At 42.2% G+C, this 21,161-nt stretch overlaps 1 protein-coding gene across 4 annotated transcripts in view; it reads left to right on the top strand.

Moving 5' to 3' along the window:
• LOC118507493 (V-type proton ATPase subunit d 1-like) overlaps nt 1-20,612 on the top strand; it is a 131,490-nt gene extending 110,878 nt beyond the window's left edge. For all 4 annotated transcript variants that reach the window (XM_036046019.1, XM_036046022.1, XM_036046021.1 and 1 more), the window contains one exon: nt 15,481-20,612. In XM_036046019.1, coding sequence (XP_035901912.1) covers nt 15,481-15,617 — 137 coding nt within the window. In that variant the 3' untranslated portion in view covers nt 15,618-20,612. The remainder of the gene's footprint in view (nt 1-15,480) is intronic.
• Nucleotides 20,613-21,161: the final 549 nt, after the last annotated feature.

Here is a 21,161-nt window from a genome sequence, read left to right as displayed (position 1 = left end):
CCTTCTCTGTCCTTGTGGACGGCCTAAAAGGACTTTACGGGCTGGGTCGTCCGGTGTCATTCTCATGACGTGACCAGCCCACCGGAGCCTGGCGAGTCTAATGCGCTGTACGGACTGACTACTTTGCTACGGGTAATATTTAGTCACAGAGAGCCAGAGATGGCAGGCCGAGACCTCTCGAGGTTGTAGTGCCAGGGAAGAAGAAGAAGAAAGTCTTGTCTGTCTGACTCCTATATAGGCTCCTCTGGAGTTCCTCTGGGAAGTATCCTTAATCCACTTTTATTGCTGTCATTTGTGAAAGATAATCTCAAAACTGTCTTTCCTGTGGCCTCGGCTGGTGATTATTGTACTCTTCAAACCGTCCTCCATTCCTTCTATGTTAGGTGTCTGACAAGTCACTGCCATTTAACTTCCTTGTTAGGCGAATTGTTAGGCTACCGTCCGAAATTCTCGATCCTCTTTACTGAAGTCCTTGTATTGCTGCTGTGCTCGATCTTCCTTGGAATACGTAGCCGTAGTCTGGGGTCTCCCCTAAGCCTGACTGCAATGGCCAAACTGGAGAGTGTTCAACGCAAATTCACTCGAGTAACTGTTCGACGCTTCATTATCCGTTTTCATCTGATTAGTCTATTCTCAGGCGCTTTCTTGGGTTAGAAATCATTGAAGTAAGATATTTCCATATCCGTACAAGCTTCAAGCAGGTTTTCTGTTTAATTAACTTGATGTCCTTTCTCTCAAGTCTGCATCGCTCCTTTTTGTTCCATCTCGCCAAACAAGCCACGGCTCGAACGATCCTATTCTCCGAGCTCTATACTTCTAAAAACCCTAAAAGCTTAAACAAATTTACAAGTCTTTTACTCAGAAATATCATGTGTTGACAATATTTGAATCTGTATATTGTTGTGAAGAACTGTCCTCAATCATGAATACTGTAAAAATTCAAAGACAATATTTGGTGATACACAGTGATGTTTTGTCCACTTCCACTTCATATTGAAAAGTGTCGATAAAGTACAATAAAATCAAGTTCTTCCTATAATTACTCCACTTCGTCGACAATGCAGGAATAGTTTAAACTTTACCAACTCATTCCGAAATCCGTGAAAATCTATGTCCTAAAGCTCAAAAAGGTTGCTTATCTCTATTATACGTAATTGAACCATTTAATTTCTTCTACATAAGATTCTACAACACATCGTAAATTAATACCCTTCCAACTACTCGACAATTAACGAAACTGTTTATAGGACGGTCGGTCACCACAAACGACCCAACTATTCCACTTGAACTGTTGCGGATCCTAATCCACATTATAAAAAAACTTGTATTCTCTTGGTATCACTTCTAATCAACCTTTTCCCACAATAATTAGCGTGTTTAAGCAACCATTTCCAAGCACAAACAATGTCCATTAAGTCCTCCTGGTGCGCACACACACTAACTCACCTCGTTCTCTCCATTATTAGCTGCTTCGACAATATCGGTGCTGTGGTGGGGTTTATGGGAGTTCCAGTGGGATGTACTGAAAGTGCATTGCGACACACAGTCAGGTACGACTCGACTAATCTTATGCGGGTGGCATTGTTATTCATGCTCTACCGTTTCTACTACCCCGCTTGCACCTGTCCGCTGCTTCTTTTCCCATTTTAATGCTCGATCGACTAACGAACCATCGCATTGAATCCGCGTATGCATGCGGTAGGTACGTCTCTCACGACGGTAACGACGACGATGACGACGACGACGGTAAGTCGCTAAAAGTCGAAAGAAAGGCAAGCAAAACCTTCAGCAAAAGGCAAAAAGAAAACAAGAAACAGCAAAACAACTACTGCAAAAAGCGAAGAAAAAACAAACAAATATTCGTAGATTTTATAACGAGTGGCACAAACCGCGAATAAGCCAATAACGGCTGCAAAACAACAGAACATACATACAAACATGGTCGGTGTGTGTGTGTATGTGTGTGTGCTAAAGCAACCAGAGCACACCGGATCGCCGACTAGGATGACCTGCATTTTGCTCAAACAATCTCAACAAATACACAGAAGGCCACACCGAACCACCGAGTGCGTTTCAGAGTGTGCTGGAAGACACTCGGAAAGCCAAAACTCTCCGGTCCCAGTGCCAGTTTCTTTACTGCGGTTTTGCTACAAAACTTTTCTTATACTTCACAGCAGCAGCAGCAGCAGCACGAGCACCAGCTCCAGCAGTACGAAGCATACTAACCCGCGTTCCCTAAAGGGTTTTCCACACTGTCTGCTCTAACCCTTGTCTACTGGCTCGGGCTTTATTGGGATGCTTTTTTACTGCCCTGCTTGTGTTGGTTCAGCACGTCGTATGTGGAATGCTCGTTGGAAGCGAAAGAACTTAGATTGAACTCGATTGCACTTCGTACTGCCGATTGCCACCCGGTGCTCTCCGTTTGCTAGTCCTCCGGTCCCGCAGTCTACCGGTCGGGGCCAAAACTCGGCACTACCGGGTGTAAAACAATAGGGGAGGATCCATTTCGTTCTCGATTGTCGTGATCTGAATCACATACGACTTGCCAGAAGGAATTATGTGTACACATGCACGAAAACCAGGATAAGGGATCTTTTGCACGTTCCAGCCCCATGCCACACACACACACATACACACGCGGAGAGCGAATACCTAGAGCTAATGCCAAAGGGCGCGCTGTCGCTGTACGTATCTGCACGGAAAGTAAACGAGAAACTGTGGTCGTGCTGCTGGTACCAAGAAATGGGGGGAAAGGATATACCAATGTTTTCTTATTCATTTCAGTTCCAAGACCCAATGCTACTGCCAGCATTCCCTTCTAAACAACCTCATCGTCGTGCGTTCTTTCATCAGTTCTTTCTGATCTCTGTTTTCATTACCATGTTTTTGCGTTTTTCATTTAAATTTCTGTTCGATGTTTTTACACATCAACTCGATTGATGTGGCGCTCAGAATGTTTAGACATGTTTTTTGCCTGACGTGCAGAACATATTTCATTGCTTGATCTAATACTTCACGTGATGTGGGTAACTGTTTTTACTCATCGCTCGCTCGATCGCTGGGATAGTGAAGAACAAACAGGAGTACATCAAATTTTTTATAAAACGACTTTAAACTCTCGATGTTATTGTATTCAGTTCAATAATGAAACGTCATGAAATTATGTGGCACAGTACATCACCAGGTCGCGTCCGGTGGCCGAGGTGACAACGGCGCCGGTCTTCACAAGACCAAGGTTCAAATTCCATCCAGACCGTCTCCCCGTACGCAGGGCTGACTACTGTGCTACGGGTTAAACCAAGTCACAGAAAGCTATAAATGGCAGGCCGAGACCTTTCGAGGTTGTAGTGCCAGCGAAGAAGAAGAAGTACATCACCAGAATCTAAATCACATTCGACGTTAGTTTCTACGTTTTAGACTTACCTAAACCAGCGATATTTGAATTATTTTTGTTATTCGTGAAGAACGGCTTGGCCGTATTGCTTAAAACTAATTTACAAAAATTAATACAATTCACGATGGTTTGGAGACATTTCCTTCTCCAAACCGTGAAAGGGGCTCGGTCGAAATTTAATTTTATTGGGCTACGAAAGTGGTTCGTGTTTGAGCTGATTTGCTCATATTGGTTATTCATATTTGATTCAAACTTACTTTTTTTAGATACACAATCACTACACAAGCTACAACCGCTTTGTGGTCTTGGCCTGTTGCTACAATCCTCGAAAATGCTCACGGTTTAGCGCCGTCGTCTGCCAATCCGTTTCCCGGCCGTTCTGCAGACGCATCAACGCCATCACTCCATCTCAATCTGGGCCTACCACGCCTCCTCTGTCCGTATGGACGCCCTAAAAGGACTTTACGGGCTGGGTCGTCCGGTGTCATTCTCATGACGTGACCAGCCCACCGGAGCCTGGCGAGTCTAATGCGCTGCGCGATGGCGAGATCATCGAACAGCTCGTAGATCTCGTCATTGTAGCGGCTCCTCCATTGTCCTTCCACACATACGGGGCCACAAATCCTTCTGAGCATCTTCCTCTCGAACGCGGCTAAGAGGACTTCGTCAGTTTTGGACAGAGTCCATGTCTAAGAGGCGTATGTGAGTACTGGGGCTGTAAATGTTCTGTACAATCCCAGCTTCGTCCGTCGCGACAGGTATTTAGAGTGGAGAAGTTTCCTCAGGCTGTAGTATGACCGGTTGGCTGCCAGCACCCTAGCGCGTAACTCAACATCAATGTTGTTGTCGGTGCTGACTTTTGACCCGATAGGTGAAGTTTTGGACGACTTCGAAGATGCCTTCATCTATCTGTACATCATGGCCGATGTTCAAATCCCATCCAAACCGCTACGGGTCCATCCAAACTTTACTACTGGTAAAATTAAGTCACAGAAAGCCAGAAATGGCAGGCCGAGACCTCTCGAGGTTGTAGTGCCAGGGATGAAGAAGATAAAGTAAGAATCTCAAAGCACCAACACTGTCATGATAATTGGCACGAATCTTCCACCGTAATGAGTAACCACATCTTTCAAAAGTGTATAAAAAAAATTTTTATCAACCCAAAATCCAATTCGAGCAGCAAAATGAACCATAAATTTGAAACTTCTTCTAGAACTCGTTTTGCATCACTCTTTTTAACGAACACGCACCCGCATCCAAAGGATTGCGCTTAGTAAACAATAATACTACACTAATATTCAAGCAATATGCATCGTCTAGCTTATTTGAACTTCAGTTTCGTTCGCTGCCAATTACTCTGCCGGTATTGCATCGCTGTGCGCAATAAACAGCCAACCAAGTATAGTCATTTAGCTGATTGCAGTCAGCCAGACATCTCACAAACATTCGCTTGTCGGCACAGGCAAATTATTTCATCTCTACAGCACCGTTTCAGTAGATGCGTAAAGATTCGTTGCGTAGAACGAAAGAGAGATGATGTTTTGCAGCCAGCGATGTATCTAATTGTTTTCTTCATTCATTGTGTAATTAAGAATCCTATTTGCCAGATTTAATTTGTTCTTAATTCCCCGCTGATGGTAAATTTTACTACCTTAAAATCAATCATTAAAAGAAACTTTTGGCGACGTTTTCAATACTCCAATCCCAATCCGTAATCTATGTTCTTGTGCGCAATGGCATTTACAAAAATGAAAATTGCAAAAGTTTGATTGTAATGTCCCTAATCAACGCTCCGAGCGAGCAACTTATTCCCGCTCCGGCATCGTCGCCGTGGCACTATAATAGTTGCAATTTCGGCACATTTAATTAATGTGCAAATGGGTGCCACACTTCCATTGCTCTTTTGCCTGGACTGTTGAAGCCACCGGCGCGCGTGTTACCTGCAGGTGGTGTTCACTCATACACGTTATGTTCATTTGCACCTACCCTAGCAGCAGCGAGGAGTTCTTAAGGACGGTGGGCACGCATCCCATAGGGCCACGCTTATGAAAACAAAGTGAACAAAGCTCTAACCCTTGGTATTATCATTGCTTAAGAGGAGCGGGAGTTTTGGTGGCCAGAGGGAGGGGGGACGATGCTGAAACCAGCCCTTTCGCCTCGGTCGGAAATTGCCAACGCCTCCAATAAATAACCTGCTTACATGCCCCACATGCCATTGCGGTGGAATTGCACCAGAGAGGTCCCGCCCGGTACACCGTCGAACATCGTGTGCCTATAATCATGTACCTGTCCCTAGTTTGGAATGTCCTCTCGTCCTCCTCCCTTATCCCTACGTCCAATGCCCAGCCAATGTGAAACTCCCAAGCGCTAAGCTCACCGGTGGTGAGAGGGTGGATAATTTCCATTCTAAATGGCCCCCATTGACCGGCCCGATGCAGCTCTCCTGCAGCTTTAGTTTTCCTTTCCAGTCCAGTAGCATTATGCATCGTCGACCATCATGTAGCGAAACTCTCGTTTTGCCCCTGAAACCGATTGCAATTTCCCTCCCATCCGCACCGGACCACACCCAGAACCATGATCGTGAGGTGAACAGCGAACAGAAAATCTTCCTGCCGTTTCCACTTGCCTGAGCCTCGCTCCGGTTTGCCCAGCTTCATATAAAGCCCATTTAAACATAATTAGAACTATTTCGATGATGAGCAATAAATTGTTCTTGTTAACTTTAATTAAATGAAGCTATTATCCTCCGTGCATGTTCCTTTTCCGCCACCGCACTACCTGCGGAATATACAACCCTTGGCACATATAGACACATAGGCCAAACGGACAACGACTGATGGTTGACATAATGTAAGCACATGTGTCGTCGGCAAGTCACGTGCGGAACAATGTTCACATCAGTTCTTTGCCATTTGAGTGGCCGCCTGAGTTATGGCCAGATGCCTCCCGATTGCTTGTATGTTACACCGCTTGGCTAAGATTTGCTTCCACCACTTTCATGCACTTCATTATTCATTCCAAGGTAATTCAACGGTGTTTATTACTTGGAATTCTTCGTAAACAAGTACAATAAGCATTTATTGTTTTTCGATATAATTGATACAATTCACCGAAGCAATTTTGAAGATAAAATTAGCAACAATCCTTGAACTCTAGCTCAACTTTAAAACAGACATAGGTGATCCTGCTAACTACAGCAGTCCCAAATCGAGGAACAACGACAGCTGGAATGAGTAATAGATTTAATTATCGTTAACACTCCTTCGCGCACACCAAGTTAGCCGTACTCTACCGGTGGCCAACATAACGCTCCCGTGAGAAATTGTGTCGATCCACCGGGTAAGCCCCGTTCGACGAGTTGCCAGTAGCTGTGTTGTTTCACCACCGTCTCACGTCTGGGCCACCGATCCCGTACACCAGACGGGACCAGGACCGTCCTGCACTACCGGTATCTCTACGGAACCATCAACCTTGTGCACTTGTTGCTGCACTTCATTGTGCAGGGTGTGTGTGAGTGTGTATGTGTTTGTCTTCAGGTTTCTGTCTGCCATTCGGCCCCGATGCCTTACGATCGGGATGGGGTGGCTCTTGGTGTGTTGTTAGTTATTGAAAATGAATTCGATTAACGCTTGGCTGAGCAGGATTATAAATCACTTCCGGTTTGTTGAGCAGCGAAAAACACTGCATTTCACGCTCCGGACGCCGGTGTGTCTTCTTCTTCTTACTGGCAGGCGTCCCGGGTATGGATGGGCGGGTGCCGGCGAGGTTCCCGGTGCTTTGCTTCCACTTCATTCCGATCGACCGACTCCACTTGCATCCGGATGAGTGCGGATGAATCAAGAAGCAAACCGTTTACATGTTTTGTTCTGCCTTTGGATTAAGCAGCCCCGCTAGGTAGTGGTAGCAGGATGCACAGCATCACACCCAGCAGCGCCTGGAGTAGTAGTTTTAATTAAATTTTAGTAATCGTTCTGTGGCGATGGATAAAACAGCATGATCCCTTTCAGTATTTTTTTGTTCTTCCTTTTTCCTGCTCGCTCTTCGCTCGATGCAAACATGGTCCGATTAACTATCCCTCCATTGGCTTGTTGAATTTTCCAGAACCAAGAACCATGCCATACCAGCATCTCGAGAGCCTAGAACTAACATAGTTCTATTCATCTTTAGCAAAAAAAAAGAAACAGGCTATTTGGAAAGACTACCTCGCAAACAAAGGAAAACAATACTTAATATGATTGTTTTCAAAGCTAAGAGCTTCTCAAACATGTAACACTTGGGTAACCAGAACTTGTATTAAGTTGATTAACAATTGTCGACAACCGTGAGAAGAATGGAACGAAATTAGTACCGAAAACCGGGCTTGGTTTGATTCAGTTTATAAAGTGTGTTAGCTTCAAGGTGATTTATTTCATTGGTTTTAATGACGATTCTCACCAAACATTGAATTGTCAATCAAACTTTAGTTTGCAGTGTCTAATGGCTAACTCTCTGTTAATAGCCCAAACAGTAGGGATCATCAAGATTTCAAGAACTCATTTTTTGGTTGGATGTTGTTGCTGTCGTTGTTTACTTATTTGCATAAGGTTATTTACTGAACCGCTTTGCAGTATCTTATGACAATTCATTCGTGCCCATACGGCCAGGACCAGGCTGTTTCGTTTCGCTTCGTCTTTTCTCTGTAGAGTGTTTTTTACGCGAGTGAACGGTTCCCAACATTTTAGTAATTTTATATCCTCATCTATCAAAATAGCAAATTAATACGCATGATAATTTGTTTCACTTTTTAATAATGTCTGAAGACCCTTTGCTTAAAAAGTTAAAGGCTTAACTAACCCTACCTGCTCTCCAATTGAAGATGTACAGACACAGCTGTGAAGTCGTCAGAAAATCCAATTAATTGGAGTCAAAGGTCAGCACCGACAACAACATTGCTGTTGAGGCACGCGTAAGGGTGCTGGTCGCCAACCGATCATGCTACAACCTGAGGAAACTTCTTCACTTGAAAGAAACAAAATCCTCTTAGCCGCGATCGAGAGGAAGATGCTCAGAAGGTTTGTTGAGTTGTTGGTCCCATGTGTGAAAGGACAATGGAACAGCCGTTACAATGACGAGCTTTACGAACTGTACGAATAATAGCAACGAACGGCTTAGCCTTGGTAGGCCCAATTTGAGATGGAGTTGATACGTCCACCAGAACGGTCGGGATAATAGATAAACAAACGACGGCGCAGGCCAACTCCTAGAACCGAGTTATTAGTAGATAAGTAAGAAAGTAAGTAAAAAGGTGGATAAGTACTAAGCAATTAGTATTTCAATCGAGCTAAGGAAAATATCGGTCCGGGGCGGTCCGGTGGCCGAGGCGACAGCGGCGCCGGCCTTCACACGGCAGGGCCGGGGTTCAAATCCCATCCAGAGACCGCCTCCCCGTAGGTCTACTTTTCTACGGGTAAAATTAAGTCACAGAAAGCCAGAAATGGCAGGCCGAGACCTCTCGAGGTTGTAGTGCCACAGAAGAAGAAGAAGAAGGAAAATATTATCATTAAACTTCGAATTTTGTGCCAACTTCTCAGCCTGCGTTGGATCTGTTACATCGGTTTGATCCAAATGTTTAACTATAAACACAAGTCCACTTAGCTAAATCCAAGCAGAATCAACGTCTCGAACAAGTTGTGTATTTATAGAATCTATCAACAAGAGAATTCACACGCGAGTCTATCAATTTTCAAAATGCTAATTTAGATTAGCAATATAGCCCCAACGGCACATCAATAAAAGTATCAATTGCGATCGTTTCAATTCGTCTTCATCCAAACCAACCGCACGATAGTGTAGCGTTTTGTACGGATGGTGACAAATTCACAAAACCCTGCACAATATACGGATGTCGGCACGCTTCAGACAGAACCATGTTTCCTGTAGCCTCCATGACAATTCCTCATTTTATCTTGATTTCCGGTATCTGCCTGTGCCACAAGGTTCGTGCCGTTTCCGTTTCCTCCGTGCTCAAAAACCCCAAGAATAAATAATGATCGATCGTCAAAGAGCGAAACACAGATTGCTTGTGGCCTCAGACCAACAGTTCGCTGCACGGCCAACTTTCCACCGGTACACGGATTCGGTTTCGCAATGTATTGAACTTCCGGGAGTATTGCGCGCGAAACACCACTTCAACACGTCAAGAACGTTTCTTCAGTGTTCGGTCGCGTAGAAACAGAGGCGCCCATGTTCGTAAGTCAATCGTGGCACCGAACCCCCGGAACAAGTTCTTCGTTGTTTACCTCCGAAAAATCCTCACCCCATACACGTGTGACACATTGTGCAATCCGCACTGAGGTTTTATCTTTCCATTCGTCTCGGAACGGTCCTTTCCTTTCGTTTGGAGGTGAGTCAGACTTTTGCACTTTGCGCTAGTGCCACCACAACTACTACGCCGGTGTCAACGGATGGTACGGCACTGTTGATTGATAGTGATCATTATGCTTTTTAATAGCAAATAGACGAAAGTTTCGCAACCCTACCTATTTGCTATGTTTTTTGCGTTTTTGTTTCATCCCTTTCATGGCTTTTCTTTGCCACGTGCAGTTGAGCTTGGCCTTTACTTTTGTCGCTTCCTTTTTTGTTACCTTCCGGTGTGAAATTTAGCTTCGCGTCTTTATCTGACGCTTCTTCATCGACCAAACGGCCATCGTTTGGAACCGACGAACTAACTTTCACCCGTGAAAGAAACTTTTAGCCATTTTCAATCCTCTCTCCAGTGAATGGTGATTGCTGCACAGTGATGACGACAGCGCTCCTTACGATGATGCTTGGCAAAGTGGCCATGGTTATGGTTACTTCACGCTACCGACATCCTCTACGCATAACCAACAGCAAAAAAAAAAAAATCTGTAGCACGGACATAAAAAATAACGGTCAATTAAATTTAATTAAAGATGCTTTCGCCCCGGAAGATTAACTTGATTTTATGGGTTTAATATTAACTTAGGACGGCGAGGATCGTTCTTTTTTTTTCGGCAAGGATTCGCTTCCCCGCCACGCGGTGGAAGGATGGCCGTTTGGGTAACCGCTCAGTGTTCACACTGCTCTAAACATTACTGGCGTGACGCAATCATGTTTTGTTGGCTTATTGGTTATGGTGACGCGCCGTGCAAGTGTGCCAAAAGTTGCATGACGCTTCGCACATCATACTTGTTTATTTTGATTTGCAAGCATATTGCATGAACAAAATTGATATCAAATAAAAATTAAAACTTTCTCAGATAGGTTATCAATATAAAGCTCTCAGTGGTGAACATGATTATTTTTAACATCGCGAGTTGCCCAGTGATGGATTTCGCTAGGAATTGTCGGAATAAGAGTGGATATATATTTGATGTTTATTTATCTTCCTTTCTACAAATCTGTCGATAAGGGAGTCGACATAAGGGAATCGATAAACACTTCCATCTGGTTCCTTCTGAGAAGAAAGGATGTATGCTATAATGTCATAAGATCTTAAAGGTGATCGATGCTTGTCGCAGTGGCTTAGATCCTCAAACATTCATTCTCCGTTTGCCCGATTTACCAACAACCCGAAAAATGATATTTAAGGACAGGTACGAAACATCCAATATTTCGTAAGGCGAAACTAGTATCCGATCCCATCCTGCTTCTGCATACTGACCCCCGGGCTATTCTGGTGCAGGTGAATAATGTGAAAAAAACCTAAAATACCAGGACGCCACAAATAGTGTGCGAATATTGTAGTGTTGTAAAAAAGGCAGGATGTCTCAGAGTAGATACGCAACCAGTTTAATCTCATTTTCTTCATACTCGTCGTCCATACTCGGGTATAAAGAACTCGATACTTTTACCAACAGGCCATCGGCTATGGAGGCGCCTGGTACTTCTGATAGTGAAGAAGGTTCAATAACTTTTCAGCCTGAGCTTATCGACAGCGACCTATTTTTTAATCCTTTGGTATATGTAATAGTTGCAGTCATCCGATAAATATCACATACATAACATATGAAATCCCATCCAGACCGCCTCCCCGTACGTAGGGCTGACTACTTTACTACGGGTAAAATTAAGTCACAGAAAGCCAGTAATGGCAGGCCGAGACCTCTCGAGGTTGTAATGCCAAGGAAGAAGAAGAAGAACATATGAAATCTGTTTAGACCAAGCAATGGCGGATCAAGCACCTTGAAATGAATTGAATCTAGGATAATCCGCCACTGAGACTAAGAGAGATCTCATCGAGATTTTAAATACCTCGTAATTTTTTTTTTTTTGTTGTTGTAATGGCTACCGAAAAAGCTAAGTCTGAATTGATGCCCTCTCCCCACCCCCACTCACGGACACTCATTTTTGCAACTGAGTTACCTTAAAGGGTATATTTTTCAGACTTTTTACTGTAAGTATTTATTTATTTATTATTTATTTATTATTTTTAATTATTATAAATAATTATTACAACGATTTCTCACATTTTTTGCTTAACTTTTACCTAAATTTAAGGAAACTCAGTAGCGAAAAGCGAGTGCCGTGAGTGGGGGGGCCATCTATTCAGACTGTAGCCACCGAAAATACCAACAAATTAATTATTGTTTTATGTTTCGGTCCTTTGTGATTTCGGAGCGATTTTCTAGAGACGTCAAATTTGAGTCGTTTGTGGAAACATTATATGACGAAGCAATCAAAACGATACCACCTTCAACCAGAATTATAAACATGAATAACGGAAGGAATACCGTGTTTTGCTGAACACCAGAACTAACCTACCGAAAACTGGTACATTGCTCCTATTTCTACAGATTTTTTGTGATCGATAATACCATGTAAGCAGCTCGACCTGGCCATCCCTATATATATTTTTTAAATGATACCACGTTCATTCAAAGGCCTAAATGTCTCAAAAGTGCTATGCGTATTATGTCCACTGTACCCCCCTAAAACGAACGAGACTCAATTCTATTAACCTACAACTTTTCCCATGAAACAATTGAACCAAAAAGCCTACCAAAATCTGGTCCGTTGGACTTCCCACGTGGGACCACGAACCAAAAGCAATATAGAACTTGCCTTTTGCCTTAAAAAATGCTTCGGCGTATAGAAGTAAGAGTGATAAAAAGATTATTGAAATGATAATTGTGTTGTAAAGCTGTGCACATTACATGGTTCCAACCACCCTCTTCGTATGCTAGACGAAGTAAGAGGCCAGTTGCGGACAAGCGATTTCAATGTGCTGGCGAATGTCCTTCAAGCAAACAGAAATTCAAATTCTCCTGCTGCGCAACTTACCTGCTGACCATATTTCGTAATGCCAGAAGCAAGACGGAAGTTAGTAAGACGAAAGTATCGGGACATTTCGTTCGTCAAATTTTCAATACAACACTGTGGCATGTAGTTGAATTTTCGAAGCAAATTGGACGATAGTCTACTGGAATATAGCACACACAGACACTCGCACACATTACCCAGCATCATGGGAATGTAGCATACAAGATGTATTTACTTTCCACTTACACGCAGCGGTTGGAAACCCCCGATGGCTATAATAATCTTTAACCGTTTCGGGGTAGTGTAGTGTTTTGCGTTCCTTTCCAAAAGCAGTGCGTAGCTCAAGAACGCCCGTAGCGGAGATTTCCGAATGTTTTGCTGTAAACGAACATCACCAAGCAGAGAAGTCGTGCACACCAAAGTTACCATCGTTTAACAAGATTCAGCAAGTTTGGCATAAAATTATTGTACTAATCTCCGGGGATTTTTGGCGATTTGTTGAAATAGTCTGGCCATTCCTTACAGTTGCCACAAACGGAAGGTGCCGCTGTCAGTTCCCGCCGTTTGGCGGTGAACCGTTGTGGTTGGGAGAGCTAGCCTCGGCAGAAACTCAGGCAGAAAAAAAAACATCTAGCGGAAAATTGCATCCATTTTCGCAAAGTATTTCCCCTTTCGGAAATTTCACTGGGCCCGGGTGTGCGGTGAGGCGTGTGAACGAGGGGCATAACTATTTGCAGGCGGGAGCGAACGCTAAATTTATTACCAAAGGAATGTGGTAAATGTGGTTGAACGAGGTGCTGGGAAACGATGGTGGGCTCGAAAATTAGATGGTCGTAAAAGGGCTGGATCCTTCGCATCAGCCCCAAATGAGCGCTTGATGGAGAGGCAATAGCGTCAAGGACGTACTCATTGTTAAAATGGGGGAAAAAGATAGAGAATTGTTTCCTTAAATGGGGGCCCTTTTTCCCCTCGTTTTTTTTTTTGTATAGATATTTTTTATTCCCATTGGAATGGTCATACCGAATATGGAAAAATACAACATAAACAGAGGGTTCGTACCGTCTACGAGGGAGGAATGGGCTCTACTATCTCTGGTAGTTCAGTAGGTAATTTGGAACGGGCTAGCAGGGTCCTTCAGCATCGTATTCTATGCAGCACGAGAGGATCATTTGATCTATGCCTATCAGCTGAAAGTCTCGATACCTTTCGAAGGAACACACGTCCTACCAAACCAGCACTTAAAACATGTTGGGGCATTAATCTATCTTGATTTAATCTACACCGATCTAAAGACGGTCTTCTGGTGACAGTGGGTTTTCTGCCATACCGGTCGAATGGATCAGATCTTATCTCTCAAATCGCGTAAAGCTTGCCTGAAATTGTCTTACTCACATTCCACAGCAGCTCTGAAGTTTTCCAGAGCACCAAAGTTGGTCCACTGTTGTTCCTGCTTTTTATCAATAATACCATTATGTTCATCATGTTCGTCTCATAGTCATTATATTCGTCTTCAACACGCGATTGACGTATTTATGTATCTCTTGCTGTCATAGCCTATTGTCGATGTCTGTTGACATCAAGTCAAGTAATGTCCTTTTCGAGATCCAACTGTCCAAGCCAGTAATTTACAACGATATTGACAATACTTGGCTACAGCGTTCTGATTGTGTTAGAGATTTAGGGGCGCACAGACCTTCATAAACAAATTGTTCGATGTGCTTGTCCGATCAGGGTTAGAATATGCTCATTAGTTCAAATTTGACACTAACGTATAGAAATAATTCAGCGTAAGGCCACGTGATTGGCAATCAGACTCCTCTGAGACCCAATGACGCTCGCCCAAATTATCTGGTTCCAGGGCTCCAGTCGCTGGCAGGACGACGATCTACAGCTCAGTTCAGTGCCTGTTTGAGGGAGGGTTGATTAGCAACTAAATGTACGCACCAGCTCTGTTCGCGCTCACGTTCGAAGCTGCTGGTTCGGACTTCGTAGTACATAAGTCAGGATTACGTGCACTCTGGTTGCTTGTTCGATTTCAACTCATTATAATTTATTCGTTCAATTCCTGTGCGTGTTTACAGCACTCAACTCTGCTTAGGCCCTTGAACTATGTTGCTTAAACTCCTAGACAGGAAATAGTTCCTTTTAAACGCTATGGAACAGTGCAAGGACAACCAGATCTCCTAAATGTCATGTGTACAACATTTAGCGACAACTGCTCTATGTACAAATTTCTTATGTCCCTATCCCCGCTTCTAATAGCCTAAACCATCTTCCATCATAGTTAAATTTGTCAAAGTTCTAGGTATTTATATGATAAATCCAATTATCTGTGAAAGTGATGAGAACACGACATCTCAAAACAGCGGCTCATTCACAATTACCTTCTTTCTTCAAGATGTTCGCTGTTTCATAAGCGGGAACTTCACGCAGCCAGTAACTTAAGCCATATTCGGAATGCTGAAGCAAAGAGCTTAGAATATCCATTATTTTAAAAATAAAAATAAAAATCCTTTTTATAGCTTCTACTGTTTTGAATTATTCTACTGCACTGAGGGTAACAGGGAATATGGAATGTAATATCAGGAGGTTGTCGTACACTCGTTTATTTGAGCAAATCATTTACAACTTTAACTTTAAATTTCATTTCACCCGTACCACCACTTCGTAATTGAGACTATTTTATGAAAAGTAATAGGTTTTCTCTCCACAACTCGTTAATTACACTTAAACAATATATTCTATTCATCAATGATCCTACACCGATCCCGCATCCATTGTACGGAGATTAATCTCATGCCCATGTCTCTCATCTCCATCCACAGTTACATCGCCCAACGGTGGCACGACGCTAGCCGGAAGCATAGAAGCACGCCGGCAGCAGCTACTCCTGCACGCGTTAGGACTGCTTGTGATACTGATCGTAATACACTCGTACCGTCCGAACGCGCTGATCCGATAGCTTTCACCGGTTGCCAGCCCGCCCACAAATTCGCTCCGCCGATAGACGACTACTGCACCGTGAGCGAGAATGCGGAGTTTAGCATGCCCGAGATGCGGGAGTGAATACTAGCGAAAATGTGTCCACCGACAATGTGCGAGTGTGTGTTTGTGTATCGGGTATTGCATTTCCTGGTCAAATACTGGACACATCCGTACGGTCTACAAAACCTCCAGCTAAACACAGATCGCTCGTCCTCCTGGGCGAGGGAATGGCTGCCACAAATGGCTCCGAAATTGCGCGTTTTCGTACGCTGGGAGTGGGCACTTACGCTTGAACACTACTACGCGCTGAGGAACGGATTAAAGTTAAGAAGAAGGCAATCCGGGTCCAATCCCGATTCCAGTCTCATCATGAAAAACTTTAAACAACTTGGCAAGAAAGAAAACATTGTAGCACACAAATAGTGCGATCAAAAATAATCAGTCAAGTGTAAGTGTGCGCAGGATTAGATTTAGAAAGTAATGGCAAAAACTACGGAACTTTAACACTAGCAAACAACTGACCGGGGAATGTAATGAAGTTGACTGAGTTGAAAAGCGGATGAATGGATGGCGTATGGCGCTGCAGGAGTGTAGGAAATCAATTAGCAGAAAAGTAACACAAAACCTGCGACCGGAGGCAGCATCGGTGACGGGAAACTAATTGGTAAAATTATGACAACCTTTCGTACGAGATTTACAAAGCTGTAGCAGGCCACATTACCGGTGTGAAAGACACAATGAAGCATGTCAGAAGTGGCGCAAAACATGGAGCACACAAACACACACATACACGAGTTGCAACACGAGTTGCCGTACCGGGATAGCTGGGGAAACTTTATTTATTGTTAAAATTATTATTTCTATAAGCACACCGATGAGTTGTGAATTTTACACACTCAAGCGTGGGCCAAAGTAAGCCCGGTAGTTGTGAATTATTTAGGCAGCAGCGCCTAGAACCGTTGTGAATCATTTAGCAAAAAACAAAACAAAACAAAACAAAGCAAAGCCAAACAAAACACACACCGCATGTAGCGAAGCAACACAATGCAAGGAGAGTGAGAAAGCTGTAAAAAAGCAAACAAACCCCCGTATACATATAAGCGTGCTAGGAGGAAAGCTTAGATGATGTGTGATGTATGTGGCGTGAGAGCAGACCGGGGCAGGTACAGAGTCGGAACTGCTTGCCACCTTGCCTGTGAGTCGATTCGTTCGGAAAAAAGCTCCTCTTTTCCAGTTCGCATAGCAAAAACAGAACAACTTATATAATTAGATTACGTACGTGTGCGCGCGCCATACAGCGATTACAAGGGTGCAGGCCATAAGCAAGCGAACCGAAGGAAAGAAACTTCCAAACAAAACATTGATGTACAGGTAACGTTACTGGGTGAGTTCCGGTCGGAGGAATTCTAACTTAAAAGTCTACAAAATTAGGTAAAAATTTAAAACCACTACTGCTGGATGGGTGTGCCGTACCTGTATAAACAGGTAGCTCCACACAGATAGATTTGTTGTACGTCAAGCCACAGCGATAGGCTGAAGGGAAATTATTTCGGTCTGTGAAGGGTGTGTGTGTGTTTAAACACACACACGCAACCATGAATGGAACACTTGTACAACTGATAAGCCGTTACCACCTGTTCTTCTGGCAGACACACTTCAATACTACACGTGCAAACCGACACCGCGCACTATCGCTCGCAGGGTGACGACGAGCCCCAGGCCGAAGACAAAAAGGAGCCAAGGATAATGGCAAAACCTTCGCAAAGGTAATTAAGGTGAAAAGAAACCCGACAGACATGCGGATACGGATGGGAAACCATATTGCAATATCTCTTGACTTGCGAATGTCGGAAGCCGTTCATCGTGCGTCACTTAATTACCAACGCACGAGTGATGTACGACCACAGCCGTAACCGAATGCGAAACGTACAAACACACGCACCCATACGCACACAAAGAACTTCTTGTCAGTAATTGGCTGGCATGGCAGCGGGAGTCAGGAGCCAGGAGCAGCAGCAGTATCAGGAACAAGGTAAGACAATGGACGATAATGCCGACAAATGATGCTGACGAATGGTAAAAGGGAAAGGTTATTGAGGGACAAGCTTGATAAGCTTGCAAGCACTATAGCTTCAGTGCAATATTACGCATATTGGTTTACTTATGGAAACGTTCGTGCAATACACTGATGCCACTTTCTATGGCCGCACCCATATGTTTGATGGAACTCGTAAATTACGTTGATCTTTCTTTTTAGGAGGCTTTTTTTGTTAATAAAATGTTTGAAAATAAAATTTATCGCTGTATATATTTTGTCTAATTTTCGGATTGTCTTAAATTCTTTTCTCATAATACATTCATTCTTTATCGCCCCTTACAATCCTTTCCTTTTTTCTCCAATCATCCTTTTACTTTACTACAATATCTAGAATATCCTGCTCCCACTACACCATAAATCATATTTTTTCACGTCAAGTTCTTCCTTAAACTCTCTCATTTTTATCATTATTTTGCAGCTCATGAACGGAGGTAACGTGACGGACAAAGCCAATAGAAATCGTAGAATTGTAGTTTTTAATCCGATTTCTTATTAACTTACTTTTTTTTAATAAAATTTAACTGAAGGAAACAAAAAGATGATCCTATCATTGAATCAATCAAGAAATCGACTCTCAGTATATTTTTTTCATTCTCTTGAATATATGGCCAAAACGTACTATGCAATCAAATTAGACTTTTAATCAAATTTGAAAATCATACAAATTTCTTTTATAGTTTTGGGCATTTCTTCTTTACATTTTTCAATTTTATTATTAATTTGTAATTAGTTTTATGTTTTTTTATTAACAATATGTTTCTTTTCTAATTCTACAATGTAATGATTTTTTTTCTTTAATTTGGTGAAAGAAAACAAACTTAATGTTGAAAGTTAAGATATTAATAACGCTTCTACAAAATTTCGGTATGGTTATGTCTACTTATACCTAGTCCAGATTTATTGGATTGGAGAGATTCTATTGTTCGACACTCTATATCCATTCTAAACTATAGGAGAATAATTTAAATATCTCACATTGCTATCGCTATATGCGTTTTTTATCGGTATAAAAAACAGTAAATGAGAGTCGATAACTTGATTAATCTTGCGTCTTGATATCCTCGTTTTGCCATGATCTTAAACTAAGTTTTACAAAAAAGAATCATAGATAGTAAAATATTTTAACCGATCTAAAACGTATTTTTTATAAAATTAATTGATCAAATCACTCTATTATCTCTCACTGTAATATTTTGCTTTCGATGGTGCAGCTTCACAGCAAAATCATAGCTTGGATATTTTATTTATTAAGTATTACGGTCCGATGACGTATTGTCGAATAGCTTGGATATATTACTTATAATTCTAATTCATAAATCAACCAGATTAGTTAGGCAATTAAATTTTGTTCTAAATGCCTTTTTCTTTCTTGGACTAACGACCTCTGAGGGTCGTGCATGCCGTTTCTGGCATACCAGACTTAACGGTACACCACGTAGTTGGCTAGTCAGTCCTCACAACGGGGGAACAGTTCGGATGAGATTTGATCTCCGGTCCTGCCGTGTGAAGACCGGCGTCGCTGGCGCATCCAATCCGGGCCGTCCCTATTCTAAATGTAACAGAACTTTTTAACAAAAAAAGTAGAAATATTACATTTCATTATTTTTACTGCTAATTCTTTAGCTGATGAGAAAGTACCCATAACTGTATGCATAGTTCGATTACACAATAGCACAATTCCTCAGTGGACTTGCAAGACTCTACTATTCATTTGAATCATTTTACTGAGTGATTTTAAAATTCTATTATACGGAACAAATCCCTATAATTAACTTCCCTTTCTTTACGTTGCTTTTTTTTGTACCAATTTTTTTGTAGAACATTATTGAATTTATTAATTTTTTTTAAGGAATTTAAATAACGAGATACAACTTGTTTCTTGCGGTCCTCTCTCGAACTCGCTTGTGTTCTATTTGAAATTTTTTCTAGACATATTTGTTAAAAATATCAGTTACTACCTTCGCCATAAATTACTCGTTGGATGTGTTTCAATGATTGCGATGCTAGACAATAGACAAATTTACCACGCAAACGTTCATTAAATTAGGTAAATTTGAAGCAAGGCTACGGAAAATGGCATCAGTGCACTGCAATTAGGCATATTTTAACACAATGTTATTTAGTATAATACCACGCTTATGTTATTTAGTAACATATTACACATTTGCTGTGAGTATGTTAATACCGCGCATAGATAAATAAACTTTGCAATTGATTGTACAATACGTTACATTACTTTGCATGATAAAAACAGTACGTCCCAAAACACAGTAAAAATGTTGCATTATGATTACTCTCACGAAATCAACCTCATTGCAACTGAAGCGTTTTTGTACTATCAATTTTTTTCAAATTTAGACATTTTTCTTACCTTTTCATGCGCAAATTTTCTCACCAATCATTCTTACAACGCAAGCAAATAATAAGAAAACGCATTGGAAAGATGCAAAGTGCTATAAACATTCAACAAAAAAAAAAAACTTACCAAAAACGACAAAGGAAAATGTGAAAACAGGAAAATAAAACAACCAACAAAATGGCAACAAAACAAAAAAACAATCCCGAAAGAGGATGAAAGCAAGCAACTTTAAGAAACATGATGTAAACAAAACAAGACATTTAGAGGAAGAAGAGGAAAAAACAACGGTCATAACTCACTCACCACACAACAAACCAACAAATAACAACTGCGAGTCCTTTCTTGGCTTAGGCTCTTATGGAACGAAACAAAGACAAAAAAAAACAAAAAAAAAACAGAAAATATATACACATATATATACATATACACAACAACAACCGACAACAAACCCAACCAACTGGGGAGAAGCTGAACAAAGATGATGGCTGCAAAATAAAAGTGTTTATGATTTTGAATTGGAGTGATTTTGAATGGTGAGGTGTGTTCCGAGCGAAAAAAAAAGTTCTCTTCCCACCGAAAAATAGGGTCACACAAAGAAATCCGAAAGAAGAATAATGGCTTGCAGCTGAGTGGCGAAAAATAATGCGACCGTTTTGAAAATGTTCGCTACTCTCCGGACGCTTGCTCCTGCTGCTGCTGCTGCTGCGTGACAATGCGCGAGGAGCCGTTTTTGGTTGGAAAGCAATTCTATCCTTACTTGTCTTTCGCGCGTGTGTGTGAGTTGGGGGGGGGGGGGACGAACGATCGGAAAGTGTAAAACTTTTTCCTGTTTTCTAATCTCCCACTCCTCGCGCGAAAGTATCGCGAAAGCCGAGCCGAAGCGGCACACGAGCGGACATATTGCTGTAACCGTAAATCCGTAAATCATTCCTAAAAATATACGACGAAACCCTTCGCCGTAGTGGCCCTGGCAGGCAGAAAGTATCTAAAAGTATCACGAAACAAACCACCCACCCGACGAGGGCCTTGATAACCTTGCCAGAATGCCCTGTTGACCGGAACGC

This window comes from Anopheles stephensi, chromosome 2, assembly GCF_013141755.1.
Source record: "Anopheles stephensi strain Indian chromosome 2, UCI_ANSTEP_V1.0, whole genome shotgun sequence".
NCBI classification, from domain to species: Eukaryota; Metazoa; Arthropoda; class Insecta; order Diptera; family Culicidae; genus Anopheles; species Anopheles stephensi.
This window is presented reverse-complemented; position numbering and strand designations above follow the sequence as displayed.